Genomic DNA, 19,273 nt, shown 5'->3' on the forward strand with positions numbered 1-19,273 from the left:
TGGAACACAAACCTCAATTTGAACTTCGAGAAAATGAGGAAGTGAATAATTACTCGTATAAGGAATTAATAGGAGGCAATCAGTGAAGTACTAGATTGAAAGTAGTGAGCTGGATTTTTGTATGGTGAGATGTTCAATAGGGCAAATCGGTGAAGTACTAGATTTGTAGTAATGAGCTGAATTTTAGTATGGTGAGAAGGTCAGTTCTCCGTTTCTGCAATGAAATCGTGGAAAAAGCGTGGGTATTATAATTCCTTGCCTAATTTGATGCTGTTTGAGCAAAACTTTGGGCAACAGTGTTGTTGTTTTCTCCATTTCTTGCAACATAAACAACATAGTTATCCAAAGTTTTGCTCAAACAGCATCAAATTAGGCAAGGAATCATAATACCCACGCTATTTGTACCATTTCATTGCAAAACCAGAGAACTGACCTTCTCACCATACTAAAATTCAGCTCATTACTACAAATCTAGTACTACACCGAACGTGCCCCATTCTCCATTTTTGCAATGAATGGGGCACGTTCGGTGTAGTACTAGATTTGTAGTAATGAGCTGAATTTTAGTATGGTGAGAAGGTCAGTTCTCTGGATCTGCAATGAAATGGTACAAAAAGCGTGGGTATTATGATTCCTTACATGAATTGATGCTGTTTGAGCAAAACTTTGGATAACTATGTTGTTTATGTTGCAAGAAATGGAGAAACCAACAACATTGTTGCCCAAACTTTTGCTCAAACAGCATCAAATTAGGCAAGGAATCATAATACCCACGCTTTTTGCACCATTTCATTGCAGAAACGGAGAATTGACCTTCTCACCATACTAAAATTCAGCTCATTACTACAAATCTACTACTACACCGAACGTGCCCCATTGGTGCAAACAGCGTGGGATTTCTTGACTAATTTGATGCTGTTTGAGCAAAAGTTTGGGTAACTGTGTTGATGCTCTTGCATTAAATAAATAAAACAACAACAAAGTTACCCAAACTTTTGCTCAAACAGCATCAAATTAGCCAAGAAATCATATAACCCACGCTGTTTGTACCAATAGGAGGCAATTAGTGAAGTACTAGATTGAAAGTAGTGAGCTGGATTTTTGTATGGTGAGATGATCAATTCTCCATTTCTGCAATGAAATCGTACAAACAGCGTAGGTTATATGATTTATTGACTAATTTGATGCTGTTTGAGCAAAAGTTTGGATAACTGTGTTGCTGAAGTTGCAGGAAAAAATAATACAACAACACAGTTATTCAAAATTTTGCTCAAATAGCATCAAATTAGCCAATAAATCATATAACCTACGCTGTTTGCACCATTTCATTGCAAAAATGGAGAATTGATCATCTCACCATACAAAAATTCAGCTCACTACTTTCAATCTAGTACTTCACTGATTGCCTCCTATTGGTGCAAACAGCGTGGGTTATATGATTTCTTGGCTAATTTGATGCTGTTTGAGCAAAAGTTTGGGTAACTTTGTTGTTGTATTATTTATTTTATGCAAGTTCAACAACACAGTTACCCAAACTTTTGCTCAAACAGCATCAAATTAGTTAAGAAATCATAATACCCACGCTGTTTGCACCATTTTATTGCAGAAATGGAGAATTGATCATCTCACCATACAAAAATCCAGCTCACTACTTTCAATCTAGTACTTCACTGATTGCCTCCTATTCATTGCAAAAATGGAGAATAGGACAGATCGGTGAAGTACTAGACTTGTAGTAATGAGCTGAATTTTAGTATGGTGAGAAGGTCAATTCTCCGTTTTTGCAGTGAAATGGTGCAAAAAGCGTGGGTATTATGTTTTCTTGCCTAATTTTATGCTGTTTGAGCAAAACTTTGGGCAACAGTGTTGTTGTTTTCTCCATTTCTTGCAACATAAACAACATAGTTATCCAAAGTTTTGCTCAAACAGTATCAAATTAGGCAAGGAATCATAATACCCACGCTTTTTGCACCATTTCATTGCAGAAACGGAGAATTGACCTTCTCACCATACCAAAATTCAGCTCATTACTACAAATCTAGTACTACACCGAACGTGCCCCATTGAACATCTCACCATACAAAAATCCAGCTCACTACTTTCAATCTAGTACTTCACTGATTGCCTCCTATTGAATGCCTGTCGTATCTAATGCTATCAACAAGACCAGACATAGCGGCGGCAGTCAACACGTTAAGCCCATATCACTCAGCACGAACGGACGAACATTGGAATCACCTGAAGAGGATTTTGCGATACCTTAAAGCGAAGACGGCTAATAGCCGTCTTCGCTTAAAGGCACAAGAGATGTTAGATTAGTGTATTCCCGTGCAACAGACTCCTGTCCATCAATAGGATATGCAGACGCAGATTGGGGCAATGATGGCGTGGACAGACGATCCGTCTCAGGTTTCACCTTCCAAATCTATGGAACGTTTCATGAACCAGGAAACAGAACACCGTGGCGCTCTCATCAACAGAGGCAGAATATGTTTCATTAAGTCATGCAGCTTGTGAAGCAAATTGGCTACGGAATGTATTACAAGAATTTGGAGTCAATATTGCAGAACCTTCACAAATATTTAAAGACAACCAGTCATGCATAAGGATTGCTGAGGAGCCACGAGATCGTCGAAGAATGAAGCATGTGGATATCAGATGTCACTTTATTCGAGAATGCATCCAGAACAAAACTATACTGCCAGTTTATATGTCCACCAAAGAGCAAGTTGCTGACATATTTACGAAAGGGCTGTCTGTCGGACCATTGCTACATCGTCGGAAAAAGCTGAATCTCTTCGGTTGAGAAGCGGTGTTGATCACAGCAACCGGAAGTCGATGGTCACGATCACAGCAACCACTGCAGCAGAAGTGACAATTACTTTTTCTTTTTTTTTCTTATTACAACCGCTACTGTATAAAGACGTTACTCAAACCACTGCCTACTCATTAGTATAATAGTCGAGTTAAAGCAGTCAACGCTGAATAAAAAGGAAACTAACCAGAAATGAACCATATGTTAGTGCATAGCTGTAATACAAACGCAATACAGTTTTCTGAAATCAATCTATCCTATTTTCTATTATGCCTGGTATAGAAGGTTCAATTCGAACGAGCATCTGACTTGCAAACTTCTCAAAGATGTTCAATCCAATGGAATGATATGTTTAGACTGAGCAAATGACTTGGGTGTCCACTTGCATACTTTTAATGCATCTCCGTTGAAGCAAGTGTTGTTCAACTCATGCGGTGCGCAAGCAAACTGAATTGAATTCATCTCGCTGAATGATGACTTGAATTCAACTCAAATGAATCGCCGCCTCCAAAAATATGGCCATACGTAGCACCTTTTTCCAACACTGCCTCCCTTATCGTTACATCTGGAGATCACCACAGCAGACGGAATCTCAAATCGACCAGTTGTGATTGACGGACGGCACTTCTCCGACATTATCGACGTCAGGACCTATCGTGGTAAAACTGCGCCCAAAACTCTCCGTCATCAACAATGTACGGTACCGGCGACCGCCACGGTACAACCTAGAGCGACTGAAACAACCGGATGTCGCCTCAGCATATGCGCAGAATCTTGAGGCCGCGTTGCCAGACGAAGGCGAGCTCGATGAGGCCCCTCTAGAGGACTGCTGGAGTACAGTGAAAGCAGCCATCAACGACGCAGCCGAGAGCACCGTCGGGTATGTGGAACGGAATCGACGGAAATGAATGGTTCGTCTAAGAGTGCAGAACGGTTTTGGAGAAGAACGCAGCGAGAGCGGTAATGCTGCAGCAAGGGACTCGACAGAACGTGGAACGTTTTAAACAGAAGCGGAAACAGCAGACCCGCCTCTTTCGGGAGAAAAAGCGCCGCCTGGAAGAAGCGGAGTGTTTTTTTTTCTTTTAAACCATAGGGGGGAAAATCTGCTCAACAGACACCTTAATAGTAGGGTAGTGTGGGGCTAAGGCCGTCTTCTACAACACAAGTATAAGCCAGGACTACTCTCTCCTCGACCCACTAAAACACATTCCTATGGTCGCTGTTGCGAAACTGGCAACCCAGTCAGGGCGAAATCGGAATGAGCGAATCCTTGACAGATCCGAAGAATGACATCAGGAACGTCAGGTGGAGATTTAGGCAAACAGTACCTAGATGAATCGATGCGATGACGTGGTGATTTCTAGTGCTTCGTACAGAATTTATATTCGATGAAAATTGCTGAATTTGTATTTGATATTTGCTGATAATTTTGATATGTGCTCTGGAATAGTGGCAGGTGTGCTTGACACAGGTGTTAGTTAGGTGCATAGATAGAATTAAGATAGATTTCTTGAATTTCAGGTCAATAGCTACCACATATCACCTTCTGAAATCTAACCTTCAACTTTGGGTACATAGGAGTGTTTTTTGAGAATTTATAGTTGTCCAGCCAATTCTATAAGTAAGAATTATACCCCTTCCGTCCTAAATTCTTTTGCAATAGTTAACTCAATTATTCATCCATAGTTCGTATAGGCGAAGACAGCGACATTGTTGGGAATACGGTTTGATTTTGATGTACGCACTGAAATTGTAAGTGAGCACTTTACCCATAGTTTAAACCCCACTCATTAATAAAATTTATGTTTTAGCTTGTAGCTAATGCTAACGAGATTCAGCGTCCCATCTCAATATTCCCCAACAATTCCTACAAGAATTTCATCATGAGCCGAGCGGGCGATCATTCAGCCAGAGGCGATGTTGATGAAACCACCAGCCACGTAGAAAGCCTGGGATCAGCCTCAACCACCGCTAGCCGTCGAGCCAGGCTGCAGATGCAGTTACAGCGGCTCGAGGAGGAGCAAGCCATCCAGAAAAAGAAGGCCGCACTAGAAATAGAAGCGGAGTTTACCAGGAAGAAGTATGAGGCCTTGGAGGCATCCATAGCAGATGATTCTGTGAGCGTGCGGAGCCGAATCAGCAAAGGGAAGTCTGATAAACAGGTACGTGATTGGGTAGAAAAACTTAACGTTCCGATGGGGGACGGCAATCAAGTTGCCGCCGACGACGACAGAGAGCTAGAAGGCGCGGTCGGTGGGGTGATGAAGAAAACGGATCCCGAGAAGGATCAAGTGAAGTTCAACCCCACATTTCCAGCTGCAGCGAAGCCAGTGGACGTCGGCAGATCGACAGGAATCGATCACCCAGGAAAGGGCAAACCATCAAAATCCGATGAAGTAGAGTATCTACAACAAATGCTCGAGCAGTACAAGACGCTGTACTTAGCAGAAAAGCAGAAAAACCAGCAGCAGCCATCGATGCCGGATATTTGTGGCAGCAAAGGAGCATACCCGAAAATGAAGGCCGTCGAGAATGCGGATGAGCGTCCTGCATCATCAACCCCAAAGCCGACTGGGGAAAGGCAGGATGACACCGAGAAGCTACACAAGCTGATGTCGCATTCAGCAACTGACGGATCGGGAGAAGATGTCCAAGCCGGCCAAAGGCCAACTACAGATGGCGTATTTGGGTTACGCCAAGGCATCTTTCGGAGAAGCAACGTTCCAGCCGTTGGTAACGCGTCATTTGCCACCGGAATCCAGCGACCAAGAAGCCCAAATGACACGGTACCTGATGGGGCACCTATTGGGAGTGTTGACCATCCAGCCGTTCTTCAGATGCGGCCTGAACCCGCCATATTCCCAGTAGCAGTCGGTCCCACGCCTCAACAGCTTGCCGCTCGTCAAATTCTTCCCCGAGATCTACCAAGCTTCTCCGGAAACCCCGCGGATTGGCCTGTATTCATCAGCCAATACACGTATACGACCGAAGCGTGCGGCTATAGTGACGGCGAGAATATGATTCGCTTGCAGCGCTGTCTGAAGGGTGCAGCCTGGGAGGCTACAAGAAGCCGCCTGATTCTCCCCGCATCTGTACCCCACGTCATTGAGTCGCTTCGTATGCGCTATGGGCGGTCCGAGCTGCTGATTGAGTCGCTGATTGAGAGGGTCAGGAGCACACCAAGTCCCAAAGCGGACAAGCTGGACACCATCATCGAGTTCGGTACGAAAATTCAAACCTTGTGTGATCATATCACAGCGGCGAACCTTTTGGATCACCTCGGCAACCCGACCTTACTGAAGGATCTGGTTGAAAAGCTGCCGGCGGAGTATAAAATGAGATGGGCGACGTACCGGAGGAATCGACCGCTGGTGAATCTCCAAACGTTCGGCGAGTATATGGAGGAAGTCGTCGCCGATGCATGCAGCGTATCGTCATACGGAGGAAGTGAGAGCGAAAGGTTCGCAAAGCGTGAAAAGGGAAGGACACCCGACCGAACTCTTCTTCATTCCGATGCCGGGGGAAACAGTAACACGTTAGCGAAAAGTTACAGCAACCGGCCCATAGATTCCAGCAACAGCTTCGAGTGTGCGATTTGCAAGAAGATCGGACATCGTGTGAGGGATTGTACGACATTCAAGGCACTAGCAATCGACGAACGTTGGAAGAGGGTTCAAAGTCTCGGATTATGCCGAACTTGCTTGTACAACCATGCCAGACGATCGTGTCGTATCACCAATAGATGTGGGGTGAACGGTTGCCTAACTCGTCACCATCCCCTCCTACATTCCACCCCAAAAGATACAACGACTTCCAACGTACCGGCACCACTGGACCATCACTTCCATAACCGACACCTTCCATCCTTGTTGTTCCGTATAATTCCTGTCGTTTTGTACAGCGGAACGAACAAAGTAGCTACGTACGCATTTCTGGATGAAGGGTCCAATATTTCGATGATCGAACGGCAGTTAGCAGCGACGCTGAAGGTGACTGGCTACCGGCATCCGTTGTGCCTTAAATGGACTGGTAACGTGACGAGGGAAGAGAATGATTCGCAGCGGATTACGATAGAGATTTCGGGCACCAATCAACGAGCACCGAGGTATATTATGACCGATGTTGGAACCGTGGACTCCCTCGACTTGCCCAGGCAAAGTTTGCCGATCGAGAAGCTAGCCGAGAGGTTCGGGAATCTGCGAGGTCTGCCCATTCAGGGGTATCACAGTGTTACACCTCAGTTGCTAATTGGAGTTGACAACCTTAAACTGGCAGTCCCACTCAAGGTAAGAGAAGGCAACGTGGGTGGCCCAGTTGCCGTGAAAACAAGGCTTGGATGGTGCGTATACGGAGGTCATCGGGACGAAGGACAGCTGTCCGTCAACTACCACGTCTGCGAGTGTTCAGATGGCGATTCCCTTGACAAAACATTAAAAGCGTATTTTTCACTTGAAGAAGCTGGAATACAACCGACCGGCGCCGGAGTAACTGCGGAAGATGAGCGCGCCTTACGGATCCTCGAACAAACTACCCACTATTCCAATAATCGATACGAATCGGGTCTGTTATGGAAATACGACGATTTTGAATTTCCTGACAGCTACCCTATGGCTGTCAAGCGGTTCGAATGTCTGGAGCGCAGGTTGGCCAAAGATCCAATACTCAACGAAAATGTTCGGAAGCAGATCCACGAGTACGAACAAAAAGGCTACGCACATCGCGCGTCACCCCAGGAGCTGAACAACGTTGACCTTCGTCGCGTGTGGTATTTGCCACTTGGAGCCGTAACCAACCCTAGAAAACCCGGAAAGGTGCGGCTCATCTGGGACGCCTCTGCAAAGGTTGATGGTGTTTCTTTGAACAGTATGCTACTGAAAGGGCCCGATCAGATGACACTTCTTCCTGCGGTACTTTTCCGTTTCCGGCAGTATCCAGTCGCCGTAAGCGCCGACATCAAGGAAATGTTCCATCAGGTACGAATTCGGCCAGAAGATCGACATTCTCAACGGTTTGTGTATCGAGCCGACCCAACGGCGCCGCTGGAAACGTACCTGATGGATGTGGCCACTTTCGGATCAACTTGCTCCCCCGCTACAGCGCAATTCGTGAAGAATACGAATGCCAACCGATTCACACAGGAATATCCCAGGGCAGTTGAAGGAATCATCCACAACCACTACGTGGATGACTACCTTGACAGCTTTGCTACTACTGAAGAAGCTGCTCATGTCGCGTCACGGGTAAAAGAGATCCATCAACATGGTGGATTCGAGATCAGAAATTGGTGCAGTAACCAACGAGTCGTCTTGGAACAACTTGGAGAGGTCAAGAAACAAACCGTCATCGATCTTACCTCCGGTACCGATAAACAGTCGGAACGGGTCCTTGGAATTATGTGGGATACACAAGATGACGAATTCCGATTCAGCACTTTTTTGCCCGACGATATAACCCACCTGCGAATGCTTGACACCAAACCGACTAAACGGCAACTGGCGCGGTGCGTCATGTCGTTTTTCGATCCTCAAGGGTTTTTGGCGCCATACCTGATATTCGGGAAAGTTCTGCTACAAGACACCTGGCGCGAAGGAATTGGTTGGGATGAGCAGATTTGCGATGGAACGTTCGAGCGATGGAAGCACTGGCTAGAGATGCTGGACATATTCAACCAAGTGAACATACCGAGATGCTACTTCTCCATGGGTGATCTTACAACTCTGGACATCCACACGTTCGTGGACGCAAGCGAAATAGCGTATTCGTGTGTTTCGTATTTCCGGATAGCGAATCCCTACGGACCAGCAGAGGTGGCATTCGTAGCAGCGAAGACCAAGGTAGCTCCCGTCAAACCAACAACCATTCCCCGTCTGGAACTCATGGCTTGCGTACTCGGAGTACGGCTAGCCAAATTCGTGGTCGATGGACATTCTCTTCCAGTTCGGAAACAATTCTTCTGGAGTGACTCCGAGGTCGCAATGAGTTGGATTAACGCGGATCCCCGGAAGTATCGTCCTTTTGTTGCTTTCCGAGTGGGCGAAATTTTGGAAAAATCTAACCGCGAGGAATGGCGCTGGGTGTCATCCAAGCTAAACCCGGCCGACGAAGCAACCAAGTGGGGATCAGGACCGTACTTCGACAAGAACAGTATTTGGTACAGCGGACCTGAATTTCTTCGTCACTCTGAACTCCAATGGCCACCGAGGAAAACCTACGATAAGGTGACGGACGATATACGCGTCTGCTATGCTCATCGCAATCTAGAAATACCAGAGCAATTGCTGGACGTCGAAAGGTTCTCTTCATGGAAAAGGATGTTGCGTGTGATGGCCTATGTTTGCCGATTCGTGAACAATTGTCGAACGTCAAATACTGGTCAAGAGCGGAAAATCGATCACCTGACGCAGTTGGAGTTGCAGAAAGCTGAGGAATGCTTATTTCGAGCTGTGCAATGGGATTCGTACGCGGACGAACTAGTTATTCTGACCAAGAACCAACGCCTACCAGTGCAGAAGCGCCAACCATTGGAAAAGACAAGCGCTCTCTACAAAATATCGCCGATACTAGACACAGAGGGAGTTTTGCGGATGGACAGCAGGATTAGTGCAGCTCAACGTATCCCTGCTGAAATGAAATTCCCTGTCATCTTGCCGAAGCGACATCGCTTGACCATGTTGCTTCTGAAGGATCTTCATTGCAAGTTGTTGCACGCCAACAATGAAGCTGTCGTCAATGAAGCACGGCAACGCTATTACATAGCGCATCTACGGACACAAGTACGACGAGTGTCGAAGGAATGTCAGATGTGTAAGATACGCAATGCGCAGCCATCAATACCGCGAATGGCTCCCCTTCCAAGTGCTAGGCTATCCTCTTACGTTCGTCCTTTCACTTACTGTGGTCTCGACTACTTTGGACCCCTGTTGGTGAAGGTCAACAGAAGTCATGTCAAGCGTTGGGTGGCTATATTCACATGCCTGACAATACGGGCCGTTCATGTGGAAGTTATCCACACGCTTTCAACCGAATCATGTATCAAAGGGGTACGCAGGTTCATCTCTCGCCGGGGAAGTCCCGCCGAAATCTACAGCGACAACGCTACTTGTTTCCATGGCGCCGACCGTCTTCTGAGGGAGCAGATCAACAAAGGACTTGCTGCGGAATTCACCAGCACCCAAACCTCATGGAAGTTTATTCCCCCAGGCACTCCACACATGGGGGGAGCCTGGGAGAGGCTGGTGAGATCGATTAAGGTGGCTCTGGCCACACTCCAAGACGGTAGCCAGAAATTGGACGACGAGTCTTTACTGACTTTTTTGGCGGAAGCAGAAGGTATCGTCAACTGCAGACCACTCACATACCTGCCTCTGGACTCGATCGAGCAAGAGGCCTTAACCCCGAATCATTTTTTGTTGGGCAGTTCTTCGGGGGTTCGTTTACCAATTGTGCAGACAGACAACGAAGTATCTCTTTTGAAAGGTTCGTGGACAGCCATTCAGAAATATCTGGACATCTTTTGGAGACGCTGGACTAGGGAATATCTCCCAACTCTAACAAAACGCACGAAATGGTTTGGCGATGTGAAACCTGTCCAACCCGGGGACCTGGTCCTGATAATTGATGACACCAAGCGCAACGGATGGATACGTGGACGGGTACTAGAGGTATTAACAGCCAAGGATGGACGAGTACGCCAAGCTATTGTGCAGACTGCTGGAAGTGCACCTGCTAGGAAACCCATTTCAAAATTGGCGGTTCTGGAGGTATTCAAGGATGCTGGAACCAAGGACATCATAGGTTCCACCAGGGAGGAGGATGTTGCGAAACTGGCAACCCAGTCAGGGCGAAATCGGAATGAGCGAATCCTTGACAGATCCGAAGAATGACATCAGGAACGTCAGGTGGAGATTTAGGCAAACAGTACCTAGATGAATCGATGCGATGACGTGGTGATTTCTAGTGCTTCGTACAGAATTTATATTCGATGAAAATTGCTGAATTTGTATTTGATATTTGCTGATAATTTTGATATGTGCTCTGGAATAGTGGCAGGTGTGCTTGACACAGGTGTTAGTTAGGTGCATAGATAGAATTAAGATAGATTTCTTGAATTTCAGGTCAATAGCTACCACATATCACCTTCTGAAATCTAACCTTCAACTTTGGGTACATAGGAGTGTTTTTTGAGAATTTATAGTTGTCCAGCCAATTCTATAAGTAAGAATTATACCCCTTCCGTCCTAAATTCTTTTGCAATAGTTAACTCAATTATTCATCCATAGTTCGTATAGGCGAAGACAGCGACATTGTTGGGAATACGGTTTGATTTTGATGTACGCACTGAAATTGTAAGTGAGCACTTTACCCATAGTTTAAACCCCACTCATTAATAAAATTTATGTTTTAGCTTGTAGCTAATGCTAACGAGATTCAGCGTCCCATCTCAATATTCCCCAACAGTCGCCAAACCCTTCGTCTCTCCGGAACCATCAAGAAGGTATTGCTTCAGAGAGGGGCTTGTGCACATCGCACCCTCAAGGTTAGCTGCGTAGCCTAGCAGCAACGAACATCGATGACTCGCTCTGGAGAGTCCATCACGGTAACATGCTGGCGCTTAGCCAGTTTCCCGAGTGATCCTCGCCACTCCCTTTGTCCCCGCCCGCGCCCAACTGCTTTTCAGACATCAAGAACTGATGCCCACGTGCAACCCGATCTGGCCTGCTGAAGACAAGGATATCACTACCCTCCAGGCCCTATCAGCTGCACCAGAAGGTTGCTGACAGCAGGGTCTCCACCTGCCCCGACCCTTGCCGGGGACCCCTTTCCAACCGCGGGCTCGGATCCAACCCAGTAGACCGACGCCACGACAGCATCGCTACCGGGACTTCCTCTCTGAGGCCACTTAATCGCTGTAAGGGTCGATCTCGATAGCAGGGCACCGGTATGACCTACGAAGCCGACTTCGAACCCCTGGACCACCTCTTGTATTGCATCTGGACTAGCCATTCTCCGAGTCCACGCGCCACCTCCTCTGTAGCTCCCAGACGATATGGGTGATAGCCGTTGAAACGGCATTCCAGCTAATCTCATCCCTTTCGGCCAATGACCATTTTGTATGGACAAATAAAAAAAATTGTTTGAACAAATGACCACGGGGGGGGGGGGGGGGGGGTGGGGGGGGTTTGAAAAGTCCCAAAAAATGACCACGTGGTTTATGGACAGCCCCATAAGCCTGTAAGTTCTTTCCAGCTTCCGTCGGTAGCATTCAGTACTTAGCGCGATGCCCCACGCCGGGCCGCCATACCTAAGTATGAACGTAGCAACACTAGCCAGAAGCTTGCGCTTACTGGCGTACACCGCAGAGCTATTGGACATCATCCGGGACAGTGCCGCAATAGCTGTGGAGGCTCTTTTACAGGCATAATCGACGTGGCTACTGAAGGTAAGCTTATCGTCGATCATCACGTCCAAATGTTTGACGGAGCGCTTTGACAGGATAGTGCACTCTCCTACACTAATCTCCGTCTGCTGCTCCGACTTCCGGTTGTTAGCATTGTTAGCAACCGTCACATCAGTCTTGTGGTGGGCCAGCTCCAATTTCCTGAACCGTATCCACGCCTCCACAACCTTGATCGAGAGAAGCGGAGTGTGAAGAAATAGGACTGCTGTGCCGTTCCCAAGAAACACGAAAGTTCTATCAGAAGCTCAACGCATCCCGCAACGGCTTCGTGCCGCGAGCCGAAATGTGCAGGGATAAAGACGGAGGCCTCTTGACGGACGAACGTGAGGTGATCGAAAGGTGGAAGCAACACTTCAATCAGCACCTGAACGGCGTTTAGAACGTAGGCACGGGAGCCCACGGCAACGGATGAAACGACGACGCCAGTGCAGCGGAAGACGGAAATGAACCAACTCCCACGCTGAGGGAAGTTAAGGATGCCATTCACCAGCTCAAAACCAACAAAGCAGCTGGGATGGTATCGCAGCTGAACTCATCAAGATAGGCCCAGAAAAGTTGGCCACCTGTCTGCATCAGCTGATAGTCAGGATCTGGGAAACCGAACAGCTACCGGAGGAGTGGAAGGACGGGGTTATCTGCCCCATTCACAAGAAAGGCGACCATTTGGAATGTGAGAACTTCAGGGCGATCACTATTTTGAATGCTGCCTACAAAGTGCTATCCCAGATCCTCTTCCGTCGTCTGTCACCTAAAACGAATGAGTTCGTGGGAAGTTATCAAGCCGGCTTCATCGACGGCCGGTCGACAACGGACCAGATCTTTACCGTACGGCAAATCCTCCAGAAATGCCGTGAATACCAGGTCCCAACGCATCACCTGTTCATCGACTTCAAAGCGGCATACGACAGTATCGGCCGCGCAGAGCTATGGAGAATCATGGACGAAAACGGCTTTCCTGGGAAGCTGACTAGACTGATTAAAGCAACGATGGACGGTGTTCAAAACTGCGTAAGGGTTTCGGGTGAACTATGCAGTTCATTCGAATCTCGCCGGAGACTGCGACAAGGTGAAGGACTCTCATGCCTACTCTTCAACATCGATCTGGAAGGTGTGATGCGACGAGCCGGGGAACGATTTTCACAAAATCCGGACAATTTGTGTTGTGTGCTTTGTGGACGACATGGACATTATTGCCAGAACATTTGGAACGATGGCAGAGCGGTACACCCGCCTGAAACGCGAAGCAGCAAAGGTCGGACTGGTGGTCCTTAAAACCAAAGTACATTCTGGTAGGCGGAACCGAACACGACCGGATCCGTCTGGGTAGTAATGTTACGATAGACGGGGTGGTGGACGAATTCGTCTACCTCGGATCCTTACTGACGGCTAACAACAACGTGAGCCGTGAAATTCGGAGGCGCATCTTCAGCGGAAGTCGGGCCTACTACGGGCTCCACAAAAAACTGCGGTCGAAAAAGATTCACCCACGCACCAAATGCACCATGTACAAAACGCTAATAAGACCGGTGATCCTCTACGGGCACGAGACATGGACCATGCTCGAGGAGGACCTGCAAGTACTCGGAGTTTTCGAGCGACGCGTGCTAAGGACGATCTACGGTGGTGTGCAGGCGGAGAAGGATGAACCACGAGCTCGCTGCACTTTACGGCGAATCCAGCATCCAGAAGGTGGCCAAAGCCGGAAGGATACGGTGGGCAGGGCATGTTGCAAGAATGCCGGCCAACAACCCTGCAAAGCTGGTGTTTGCAACTGATCCGGTTGGCACAAGAAGGCGTGCAGCGCAGAGAGCACGATGGGCGGACCAGGTGGAATGTGACCTGGCGAGCATTGAGCGCGACCGAGGATGGAGCCACAAACCGAGTATTGTGGCGTACTATTGTTATGGCTTGTCTCAAATGTGATGTTGAACAAATAAATGTATGTATGTGTGAATCGCGGGTTTAGCCAGGGCAAATGAGATAATTGCGTTTGACTTGAATGTAAAAGTTCAACATGTTCAACTTTCGTTCAAGTCAAGTCAGTTGCTCAAGTGAAATGAAAGGTGGTGTTTACACGTTCAATTCGCATTCATTGAGCACCCTAATAAAAATGTATTATACACTGCTGATAGGGTGAATGATTGTAGTATTCCTTGTATCATGAAGATGATAGCCCGAAAAGGTTGTTAAGCACGTTGTATCATATTTTTCTATTAGGGCACTTTCCATTGACTTGAGTCAAGTCAATTGCACCATGTAAACCAGGTATTAGGTGTCATCAATGATCCACCACTGCTTTCTCTGGGTGCGTAGCTCACTCGAATTATTGTCGAATGAATGCGTTCTTGATGACGCTCCATTGATCTTCTACGCTTCCACCTTCCGGAATATCAACAGCTCCTCGTACATTTTTATATGATCCATCAAATAGACGGGCTTGGTGGTATAGCAGCTACCGCTTCTGATTCGTATGCAGAAGGTCCTGGGTACATGCTCTGGCCCGTCCCTTTCCTCATACTTTGGTTACATGGTTTTAGGAAAAGCCTTTCATGAGAACAATGCGAAAAAGTATGTTTTCTCATATAAAATGCCATGCAAACTTCAAACGCAATGCTCAAGACGTAGACATAACCGATCGTGCCCAAAATTTTGAACAGTTGTTGGAGACTTCAAATGGGACCTAAAAAGCTTCAATCTGATCGTAGGTATTTTCCATTTTCCCGACCCCCGACATTCTATTGTACATTGAAGAAAGAAAAATACAAAGTAGAAGTAACGGGACCGGCCTCGGATTGAATCCAGAACCTTCTGCATGCAAATCAGAAGGATCCACCAAGTCCGTCTCAGATTATGCCTTAACATGGTTTTCTGGCGAAACGGATTGGTATGAAAGAAGAATTGATATCCAGTAGGTATATAAAGAGCATACGAAATTTGATATGTCCTTAACATTACGCTGGTTGTTTCAAACAGAATTATTGTTAAATAAGAAAAGAGAGACTCTTGTGGAATAGACGTCCTATTAGTACAAGGGCGCAACTAATTACAATAATTACAAAATTACACAAATTTCAATGCTTATCCGATCAGGCAGTATCAGCTGACTCAATCTATCTCGCCTGCCTCTCTCCCACCGTAAGGACTCTCTTACAACCCCGTTGCGAGGACAAAAATAGCAGTGCATCAAGAACAGAGCCAAAATAGTATATGACTATCGCTTCCAACAGTTGCTCAGTTATCCCGCCACTAGCCACAAGCAGTGTTGGTAAAATCACACTCAAGTCTCACTCATGAACCGCTCCTGCGTGAGCAAAATCGCATGCGATTCTGAATCATTTTCTCACGCGCGAGATTTTCATGCAAAATCTCGCTGTCGCGAGTCAAGCGCCGAAAACTCGTTCACTTGTAAAACGAATCCAAATCAATTTAAACGACATTTAATGTTTTTACATGCAAGATATGGCCTCTTTCTGTCATTCAACCGTCATCACTTCGTTGCAAATAATAAGCAAACCGAGAAATAAAGCAATGAGTAAAATCATGAGTCAAATCATGCTTGATTTTTAGGGCAGTGAGTTTGGCGAGTCAAGAATCGCGCGTGAAAAAACTCATCCATGAGTTTTGAGATTTTGAGTTTTTACCAACACTGGCCACAAGCTCGCAGCAAACGTAGTCTGTGATATCGAAGTGGCGACGATCGGACACGGCCGCATCTAGCGGGAAATCCGGAGCAAAACAAAACCGACAATGACGGATCTGACGAAAAACAAAATCCTCGCCACCGCCACTCGCCTTCTGCCTCTCACACTCTCTCTCCTGCTCCGTACACCTCGGCATCGTTACATTACCGGTTGACGGGGCTGCATTTTCATGTGGCGACGCCGGCGACGACGACGACCGACAGCGAGCTGATATGGACCACGGCGCGTTTCCGAATGCGACGACAACGACGTCGACAGCAGCGAGAATCGAGCAGTTTCGTAGGTGCGAGGACCCATCGTCATCTCTATCCCGTACGTCGTCGTCCGTCCGTCCGTCACCGTCCGGTATCCAGTGCAGAATGCGGGAAAGCACGCGACTCTGGGTCACGGTGGACCACCATCCTCAATCAGCAGGCAGACGGCCTGCCTGGTCGGACAGCGGTCGTCGGTGGGTGGGTGTTTGGAGAGCAACGCAGAGCAAAATTAGAGTGTGAGCGATAGACGGTAGAGAGAGCGCACGAGGGATCAGAGGCAAGCCTCTAGCTAGCTAGGATTCCGTAATAAGTGCACAATATTTGCGTTAAAGTTTACGCTCTCTGTTTACTAGTAGCGTAGTAGCCCCACCGCAGCTGGGTAAGCAGAAGCAGCAGATAATGAACGTATAAGCATGTACGCAAATCCGCAGCTACGTATTAACGCGTTTAGGTCACTGCACATCGGAGATTGGACGCGAAAGGTCATTGAACCTTGCTTTTCCTGTGTTTGGCTAGGTTTAAATTTTGGTTGTTACTCGTGTTCTTGATGGGACTGATAAATCTACATTTGTAAACGACAAACGTTTGAAATACTTTATGAAGGATAAACAAAACACTTACCATTCCGTCCGGTGTCATGAATGCGCTAAATTCCGGCGAACCGTACTTCATGGGACTGCCGGAATTGGATCGTGCACCGCGACCACCGCGGCTTCCTCGACCGCGACCACGACCACGTCCTCGGCCAAGGCCGCGACTACCTCCACGACCTCCCCTACTGCCACGCCCTCCTCTACTGCCTGGACCACCACGACTACCAGGACCACCACGACTTCCGGGACCGCCTCGGCTTCCGGGACCACCACGGCCTCCTCGGCTGCCACGGCCACCTCTACTGCCCGGACCGCCTCTACTACCACGGCCCCGGCGGATGGGAGGAGCTGATCCCACCACATCAGCAAAGGCGGATCGTAAAGACAGCGGCGTTTCCGTTTCATTGGTATCTGTGAACAGAGGAGGAAGATAGTACGATTGCGGATTGAAGAGCTGAACACGTGCGGTATTGCAGAGTTGGTACTAGGTACTTACCATCCTGGATCAGAACTGCGCGGGCGCTTTGGGTTACTGCAGCAAATCGACCTCGTCCGCGTCCTCGACCACGACCTCTTCCACGGGGCCTGTAGTGTAGAGAAAGACATTGATTAGATTTTCGAAGAGTTTGACATATTAAGCAACAGATTTGACATATGATTTGAACATCAAAGCTCAACCCATCGAAGTTGTTATCATAAGTTGCAAATCGTGACATCATTCTGGTAAGGTCAGGGTATCTACTCATAAGACTACATTTCCGAATTTACAAAACTCTTTCGAATGCAATACAAAAATCGGTTGAGGAATATTTTAAAATTATCCTCAAAGTTATTTTGGGTTATTTGGAAGAAATTGCTTTGACATTTTCACTTACAATGACATTCAAATGGGTCTGTGTCATTTGACATAAAGCCATTTGGCATAAGGCCGTTTGGCATAAGGTAACTTGGCATAATGGAAACTCTTGGCATAATAAAAAAGGGTGAATTTCGATTATGCCAAATATCCATTACGTCAAATGTCCGTTATGCCAAATGACTTTATGCCAAATGTCCCGCTCCCCATTCAAATACCTACTCTTAAAAATCAAGAGAAAACATTCAGGAGTTCAATCAGTAATTCCACATACTATGACCGTTAGATTCCATACACAGTTTTGAATATAATCTTTGATGTTCGTACTGGTGGTATAGTTATGTGGAGATTTTGAAATTTTACCCATAATTCTTCCTTTAAATCTTTCCAGAATTCCTCCTTCAAATTCATTTCTAGTGTCTCGCAGAGTTTTCTTTGAAATTATCTGAGGTTTTGCTTTTCTGACTTTCTCCAGTTTTCCCTAATAAATCCAGAGGTTTTTACGTAAATACATAGCTCCTTCCAAGATTTTTCAGGATTGCAGGTTTTTCGAGATCTACCCCCCGGACTTTCTGTCAGAGTTTCTGGTCGGATTCCTCCCGGGTTTGCAGAAGTTCTTCCGGAGTTTTCAGATATGTCTCATGTATGTCGTAAGTAGTTTCTCCCGGAATTCCTTTTAGAGATTTTCAGAGTTCCTCCTTAAATTTCCTCCTGCCATTAGTTCCAGAACTTTTTTTTAGAGATTCTCCGGGAATTTCATAAAAGAAATCTCGTAAGTTATCCCAGAAGACATTCCGAGAAAAAACTCTGAAAAAAATCTGCAAGAACTCCCAAAAGGAGCTTCCAGAGTCTCGGGATAGTTTCTGGTGGAGATACCGGGAAGAGCTCTGGAAATGATCCCGAGAAAACCTGTAAGACAATAATCTCAGGTGGATCACTGCAAACTTTGATAATCAACTACAAGAAAAAGTCTTGAAAATATCCAAATAAAAACACGGGATGAACTCCATGAGATATACCAGCAGTAGCTCCTGCAGAAATCCCAGAAGACTCTCCGAAAAATCTTAAGAGAAAGTTCAGGTTCTTCTTCTTCTTTATGGCTCTACGTCCCCACTGGGAGTTGGCCTGCCTCGCTTCAACTTAGTGTTCTTTGAGCACTTCCACAGTTATTAATTGAAGGGCTTTCTTTGCCTGCCATTGCATGAATTTGTATATTGTGAGGCAAGTACAATGATACACTATGTCCAGGGAGTCGAGAAAATTTCCCCTACTGGAACGGGAATCGAACCCGCTGTCTCCGGATTGGCGATCCATAGCCTTAACCACTAGGCTAACTGAAGTTCAGGTTAAGTTCTGTTAAAACTCTGAGAGACATCCCAGGATCAACACCGGATCTAAGAGAAGTACCGGGAAAAACTCCGAGAGAAATCTAAAAAATCCCGCGAGAAACAGTGAAGAGAATTGTCAGACAAAAGAGGCATAAAACAAGCAACAAAGAAGGTGCGACGATTACTCTTTATCCCTACTGGTGACAGATAATGACATGATCTCAAATTTTTTTGTTGCAGACAAAACGGAAGCTGAATTTGTTGCGTAC

General features: G+C 46.7%; 2 protein-coding genes across 6 annotated transcripts in view; one reads left to right on the top strand and one right to left on the bottom strand.

The window, feature by feature from the left end:
- LOC109621532 (mucin-2) overlaps window positions 1-19,273 on the bottom strand; it is a 78,963-nt gene that overhangs the window by 30,023 nt on the left and 29,667 nt on the right. For all 5 annotated transcript variants that reach the window (XM_062843128.1, XM_062843124.1, XM_062843127.1 and 2 more), the window contains 2 exons: window positions 17,317-17,405; window positions 16,849-17,231 (listed from right to left, as the gene is read on the bottom strand). In XM_062843128.1, coding sequence (XP_062699112.1) covers window positions 16,849-17,231; window positions 17,317-17,405 — 472 coding nt within the window. The remainder of the gene's footprint in view (window positions 1-16,848; window positions 17,232-17,316; window positions 17,406-19,273) is intronic.
- On the top strand, window positions 1,535-16,836 carry LOC134284316 (uncharacterized). The gene is made up of 2 exons (XM_062843129.1): window positions 1,535-4,567; window positions 4,627-16,836. The coding sequence occupies exon 2, from the start codon at window positions 4,699-4,701 to the stop codon at window positions 10,696-10,698; it is 6,000 nt and encodes a 1,999-aa protein (XP_062699113.1). The 5' UTR covers window positions 1,535-4,567; window positions 4,627-4,698; the 3' UTR covers window positions 10,699-16,836.

Source organism: Aedes albopictus, chromosome 3 (genome assembly GCF_035046485.1).
Source record: "Aedes albopictus strain Foshan chromosome 3, AalbF5, whole genome shotgun sequence".
NCBI classification, from domain to species: Eukaryota; Metazoa; Arthropoda; class Insecta; order Diptera; family Culicidae; genus Aedes; species Aedes albopictus.

Bases quoted from the DNA above. Each gene is read 5' to 3' on its own strand.
- LOC134284316 (XM_062843129.1), top strand. From the start codon at position 4,699: ATGAGCCGAGCGGGCGATCATTCAGCCAGAGGCGATGTTGATGAAACC.